Source organism: Austrofundulus limnaeus, unplaced genomic scaffold, assembly GCF_001266775.1.
Source record: "Austrofundulus limnaeus strain Quisiro unplaced genomic scaffold, Austrofundulus_limnaeus-1.0 Scaffold173, whole genome shotgun sequence".
Classification (NCBI taxonomy): domain Eukaryota; kingdom Metazoa; phylum Chordata; class Actinopteri; order Cyprinodontiformes; family Rivulidae; genus Austrofundulus; species Austrofundulus limnaeus.
In genome coordinates this window covers 42746-49755 of record NW_013952575.1, presented here as the reverse complement: position 1 = coordinate 49755, position 7010 = coordinate 42746, and the positions used below count along the sequence as shown (strand labels likewise).

The 7010-nt window shown below is 40.9% G+C and overlaps 2 protein-coding genes across 2 annotated transcripts in view; one reads left to right on the top strand and one right to left on the bottom strand.

Moving 5' to 3' along the window:
* LOC106523986 (multiple epidermal growth factor-like domains protein 6) overlaps positions 1 to 7010 on the bottom strand; it is a gene marked incomplete at its 5' end in the record, with an annotated part of 34040 nt that overhangs the window by 25501 nt on the left and 1529 nt on the right. Inside the window, 5 exon segments of the mRNA XM_014017589.1 lie at positions 372 to 506; positions 4819 to 4947; positions 5839 to 5967; positions 6094 to 6300; positions 6417 to 6539. Coding sequence (XP_013873043.1) covers positions 372 to 506; positions 4819 to 4947; positions 5839 to 5967; positions 6094 to 6300; positions 6417 to 6539 — 723 coding nt within the window.
* Positions 804 to 4792, top strand: LOC106523992 (EH domain-containing protein 2; the record flags this gene model as incomplete). Its single annotated transcript, XM_014017595.1, is given in 6 exon segments — positions 804 to 1397; positions 1475 to 1651; positions 2800 to 2897; positions 3246 to 3658; positions 3741 to 3905; positions 4037 to 4792. Coding segments are annotated over 6 exon segments (1635 nt in total). The 5' UTR covers positions 804 to 1176.

The window sequence follows — 7010 nt, the reverse complement described above, 5'->3', positions numbered from 1 at the left end:
ACACACACACACACACATCAAAATGGGCAAAACGGAAGCGGAAGGTGGTTATTAAAGAGACAGAGGCCAATTTCAAGGGTTTTACAAGAGGAAGTGATGAGAAGATAAGTTTATTTTTTTATTAAAACATAAAAACAGCATTTTAATAACAGCTAAAGGTGACACTGATACTTTATTATGGTGTAGTATTTAAATACATGCCTGAGAAACACATAATATTGCCCCTTTAAACAGATGAAAATCATTCCGTGAATGTGTTGACCCATAAATGTGGCCTCTAAAACAACTCCTAGCCGACTCAAACGTGGAGGACAGTCCACCTGAAAATGTTTCCACTTCAGATAAAGTGACACTTGGCAAAGCACTCACACCTTTCTCACACCGGGGACCGTGGTGTGCGGCCTTACACAAACAGCTCCCAGTTTCGGGGTCACAGCCAGCGGAATGTTCTCGGACGCAGTCGCATTCCCTGGAACAGCCTGCACCGTGGGTCCACCTGGGACAAGCTGAGGAGTGGTCCAGAACACAGTGTAGTGATTATTACTACAACACAAAAAAATAAACTAATTCTCATGATAACTTTTGTTTATTAAAGTTTAGATGGTGGTTAGGACAGAAAAATGTCTCCACTATTGAATTTCATTTGCGCTAAAAGTCAAATAAACACCCCGTGTTATTGTAAAGTCAGATTTTTGCTGGTCTAAGTTTGACTAAATTTATCCAATTTCCTGTAAATCATACTGCAAAGTTCAAATGATTAACTTAGAAAAATACAAAAGATAATCATACTGCAAAGTTCAAATGATTATCTTTTGTATTTTTCTAAGTTTGCATTAAGAAAATAATCTAAAGTAATGCCGACACTGGATTTAAAATCATGCTTGAGAAGGGCTTTTAAATACCAAAGCACTGCCACATCCAGAGTCACAGAGGCTGAATCTTGGCTAAGATCGTCCCACCTCATCAATAAACACTGAACTGCACTCCACCCTGTCCCTCTCGACACTGGCTTCATGTTAGGTGCAGCTGCAGGCTCCGGTTACACCCTCTCCACCCTCTCATTGTCCCACTGTAGCATAGAGCAGACAGCTGCTGATAATCTTTGCACACATTCTTCCATCAGTCAGTTTGCTCCTAAAAGTCTGAGCAGTTAGAGCAAAAGAATTCTCACCCAAAATGTCCATCCGGAGGTTTTGGAGTGCTCCTAAAACGCTGGGAGATGTCAATATGGTGACAGAGGAGCTGAAGAATCTTTACTACAAGAGGCTGCTGCAGATTGAGAAATACTACTCCTTCCATCACTTTCACTCACCGAGCTACGAAGATGCAGACTTTGACAACAAACCAATGGTGCTGGTGATGGGTCAGTACTCAACAGGAAAGACGACTTTCATCAGGTACAACTCACAACTTCTGCTGTATTTAAAACATCAGTGATGGTACTTGTGGTAGCTTACGCTGCGTGTATCTTCAGGTATCTCATAGAGGAAGACTTTCCTGGCAGCAGAGTCGGGCCGGAGCCGACCACTGACTGCTTCACAGCTCTCATGTATGGAGAAAAGACACAAACCATTCCTGGGAATGCCATAACAGTGGATCCAAAAATGCCCTTTCGCAACCTTGATCCATTTGGAAACTCGTTTCTGAACAGGTGAAGGGAATTCACAGTGTCTTTTGTTATCTCTTTATGTAGAACAGGGGTGTGAAACTCATTTTCAACAAGGGCCATATAAGTGTTGTGGTGGTCCTCAAATGGCCAGTTGCAATTAACTTCAATATTTGATTTTTAACTTTGACTAAWCATGAAACATCATGTTCCTCGTCTCATTGCTACGGCGGAGCACTGCTAACAAACAATAACTGAACTCTACGTAGTATTTCCTGCACAGAAACAGCATTTAACACTTGCTCTTATAAACACTGACAAGTACTATGTGTACAACTGACTAAATGTAAAATTAATCTTCAATAAAGCTTCAGATAACACCCCTTCACACCCAAAATAATAATAATAATAAAATAAAATACATAAATAAAATCACTGCTTATGCTGGCTATGATTTTGCTCTGTGCAGGGTTTTTATGTACCTCATATTGTGTCCTGAGTGGACATAGCATGATGTTCTTTTTTTAGTCTCATTTATCCTCATTTCTTTTTCCTTTTTAAGGGTAGCGCCTCATTCTGGCTGCTGGACCCGGGGCACATGTTCTCCAAGTAGTTCTTTTCTTGAATGGGTTGTTCCAAATTGTAATTTCCCTTCATGGGATCAATAAAGCATCATTCAATTCAATTCAAATAATACAGAAAAAGTCTCAAAAGTAAAAACAAGAGAGTTTTACTCACTGTCGAGTTGTTTTAAGTCTTGAATTCTGAGCTCTACCACTTTCTGACAGGAAATTCCCATRCATAATCAACATGCATTATGAGAAATGCAGTTTATGGTCAATGCTGTTTTGAAGCAGCTTATTTGGAGACATTAATACACATCTAATCAGCTAATTTGCAATGGGTCCACAGTTAGAGCCAACAGCTCGGGGGCAGCAGGTATAATTACCTTTCACCATTTACATTTGCTTGCTTTGTTTACCATTGATATAAAAACTACTTTCATACCAAATTATGAGTGGGAGCTTTTGACTGGCTGGACAGAAGTCACCCATGGGCCACATTTGGCCTGCAGGTCTTGAGTTTGACACGTCATGTAGAAATAATAGAAATTCATTACTATTACTTTATGCTCACTAAAGATACCTGAACTTAAACCATTAGAATATATATAATTATATATTGTTTTGCAGGTTTCAATGTGTCCAGATGCCAAATCAAGTCCTTGAGAGTATCAGCATAATCGACACACCTGGCATCTTAACAGCTGCAAAAAGAAAACTTAGCCGAGGTGAGTCAGAATGCTTTTAATGATGCTGTTAGCATCAGAAGGAACTGTTAAGCCTTTGCTTCCAAATAATTAGTGATAAAGTGTACTCAGAGGAGACGACACTGCTGTGAGAAAAGCTGTAGAAAAGAAACTAATAAAAAWAAAAAAAAAACATCAACTCACAATACAACACTGGGAGAAGAAGTGGTGTTTTAAAAATGTATTTAACTGTGGGTGTAACTGGGATGGCTTGAAACCAGCAAGGACCACTGGGATGGGTTACATGGTCCCGTATCCCTGCAGGCTGCTCGGCTTTCCCCATTACACACTGCACTAATGAAAACCCCATGTTTCAACTGCTATGCGCAGGCTACGACTTCCCAGCCGTGCTTCGCTGGTTTGCAGAGCGTGTGGATCGGATCATCCTGCTGTTTGACGCTCATAAACTGGACTTCTCTGATGAGCTCACCCGGGCCTTCGGGGCTCTGCACAGCTATGAGGACAAGCTGCGTATAGTTCTCAACAAAGCTGACAGGGTCGACTCGCAGCAGCTCATGAGAGCGTACGGCGCCCTCATGTGGTCACTGGGGAAAGTGTTCCGAACCCCTGAAATCCTGCGCGTTTATATTGGATCTTTCTGGTCGGAGCCGAGGCTGTCGTGCGATCACTACCAGCTGATCGAGCTGGAGGAGGAAGATCTGCTGGCTGATGTGAGGAACCTGCCACGCAATGCTGCAGTGCGCAAGCTGAATGACCTGGTGAAGAGAGCTCGCTTAGTCAGGGTGAGAACTTTAACTCTAGGGCTGCATTCATAAACGCTCTACCTTTCGTGGTAATTTTATATCTGCTCTGTTCCCTTCTCAGGCTCATGCACACATCATCGGCTATCTGAAGCAGGAGATGCCAACCATTTTTTGCAAAGAAAGCAAGAAGCACAACCTAATCTATCAGCTTCCTGTGATTTTCACCAAGATCCAGCAGCAGCATCGAGTCCCAGCTGGAGACTTCCCCGACTGCACAAAGATGCAGGTAAAACAAAGATTTGTTTAATATTAAAGAGGACATATGCAAAATCCACTTTTTAAAGAAGGATGCACGATATGTCTTTTAATTTATTGCAAAGTGTTGTGTGAGGTTCTAAAGATCGTATTAATTTTCAGGAGAAACTTCTGGGTCAGGACTTCTCAAAGTTCAAGACGCTGAAACCAAGCCTGATGGCGTCTTTGGATAAGCTTTTGTCCACAGATGTAGCCAAGCTGGTCCCCTTACTCCAACTGCAGGAGGAGAAGAAGAAACCCCTCCCCAGCGTGCTGGATGGAGAATTTTTGGGAACATTCAGGCGTGAGCATTTCAGGCAAGATCCCTTTAAGGAAATCAGAGACGACGAGAGCAGCGAGGTGGATTTTGAGGAGTGGGCCGTGGAGAAATTTAAACCCAAATACGACGAGATTTTCTACAACCTGAGCCCCCGTGACGGCAAACTCAGCGGCACCAAAGTCAAGGAGTGGATGACAACCACTCTTCTGCCAAATTCTGTGCTCGCCCATATCTGGAGGCTAGCAGATGTTGATAAAGATGGCATGTTGGACAATGATGAGTTCGCTTTAGCAATGCACCTTATTGAGGGAAAGCTAGAGGGACACTGGCTCCCCAAAGAGCTTCCCTCTCATCTGGTACCACCATCCAAACGTCCAAACACGCCGAGTGAGGAATCAGTTTAATATTTGTAGCCAAAAGGATGAATATTTGAAGAAACCTCATATAACTTTTGCAAAATGTTCTTCATCTAAACAATATATTTTACATGCATACTTATTTTGTTACTAATGTCACTAAAACAACAATCATGTTAGTAAAATTCTTATTTATTCTCATCTATTATGAGAACACATTTTTTATATTTTATTTTTATTTTTTATTTTTATTTTTATAATTAACTCACCTAGATGGCAAAAACGGCCATATAATCCTGGAGAGCAGAGGCAAGCTCCGTACAAACCATGGCAGGGTCCGTTGTTGGGACAATTACACTTTCTTCTACAGTGCCTTCCAAAATAGCCCCTTGGGCAACCTAGTAGCGGGAACAAAGCCAAAGAACATATTATATTTTTAGAATATAATCTCTGTTATCGTTACTGTTTTCAAAAACAAAACAACTTTTTGTAAACCGTTTAAATTCACTAATTATTCAAAGAAAATGTATCAACATAAAGTGCTTTTGTATTTTGTTCATTGGTGCTAATGATAATTGTGTTCATACTTATATACACAAATATTGTGTATATAAAATATATGTATTATATGTAATATATGTATTACTTTTTCTTTTAACATGACATTCTAAATATTTAATTTTTTGTCAACCTTTCAATGTTGTGTTTATTCGCATTTTTTTTTTTACCATTTTCTACAAAGTCATTTAGAAAAAGGTGTTGCTATGCAAATGAGGGCTCAACTAAAAAAAGGGAACCACTTCAAGAAAAAAAATATCCATTCCTGTGTTTTTTTAAAGACATTAGCAAGCACAAAAGTCCCACCCCCTTGCCAATTTTGGTTTTATATATAGTGAAAACCTTTTCTCTTTTTTCAGAATAAACAAGTCTGCTTGACTCCCATGTGGAATTAAGAGTCAAGGTTTRCACTGAAAGCCAAGTACTGTATTAATGTATGTATGCATTCTTTGAATGAAGCATTAGATTCATCCTATGTTGTGACATGACAGCGTTTTTGTCATTTTGGTCAAACCTTGAAAAATGTGATACTTTCAGAGTCACTTTCACAGTGTGTTGCAAATGACCTTCAACATCAAACTTCATTATCTGTATAGAAAAAGTTATGGCCAGTCCAGTGGTTCAAATGGTATTTTGCTAACAGACCACCAAGATTAACTCCAACAGGTAATGCTAAAGGAACCACAGAGCTCTGAAAAGATTAAAAGCACACAATCGTTTACGGTTCTTACTCTCGTTACAGACAGTTCCGGTCCAGCCTGGCGAACATTCACACCGGTCCCTGCTTTCACTGCATGCTCCGTTCACACAGTCCTCACAGGTCACACTGCAGTCATCCCCAAAGGAGCCATCGAAACACACTGAAGAGGAAATGATAAACTCAGAGTAACTCCTCTTGTGTGAAGATTTACTGAAAGAGCAATAAACAGAGTACAGGTTTTGACCAGGCTCTTCCATCAACGCAGTCATTAACGCTTTTACTTTACCTATTTGGCTTTCCAGTCTCAGCTCTCCTCTGCGCTCCTCCTGAGTTAACTCTTCTTTAATGCTGTAACGGGAGCGCAGGGCTGCTGTGTGATGCAGGAGCTGAGGAGCATTTCGAAACAGCATGTCTAGTAATCTGTCAGCCTGTAGCTTCTCCTCTTCCTCTTGTTCTTCGTCTTCCTCCTCTTCCGTATCGCTGCCATACAGAGCTAAACACATGAAGTAAAACACGTGATAAACATTTATCCTTTTTGATTGCTGCTGAATGTGACAAATCTTTTTTTTTTTCCTGTGCAGCATTTGCCTCGATACAGTAGTTACTCACAGATGCAGGAGTGCCGGTCCTGATCCAAACGGAAACCTTGTCGACAAAAACATTGATATGTTCCCAGTGTGTTGACACAGTAGTGTTCACAGCCCGAGGTCTCTGCCAGACACTCATCAATGTCTGATGAAAGAAGTAAACATTGCACTGTGACGTGTCCGGGAGGCACTTGCACAGATATTGGCACATTTTAAAGTGTWTCTTGGCTCATCTAACTGTCCAGTTCTTGTTTACACAGACCATAATCCACTTGTTTTCATTCAGCAAATGCACAACTCTAACCAACGACTGATGCGGTGGGCCCTTTATCTACAATCCTTTCATCTTGAGGTAAAGCACATCGAAGGTAAAGACAACATCTTGGCTGACACATTGTCCCGTTCAGTATGCTGCTGCTGAATGGTGTTTTAACCCACCATACAGCATTTAAGGGTGGAAGCGTGATGTGTCTGTGTCATTTTACCTGTCTAATTATCTGATGTCCTCTCCTTTCAGCTGATTGGCTGGAAGGGTAAATGGTAAATGGTACTGAACTTATAGAGCGCTTTTTCAAGTCCCTCCGGACCCCAAAGCGCTTTACACTAACAGACATTC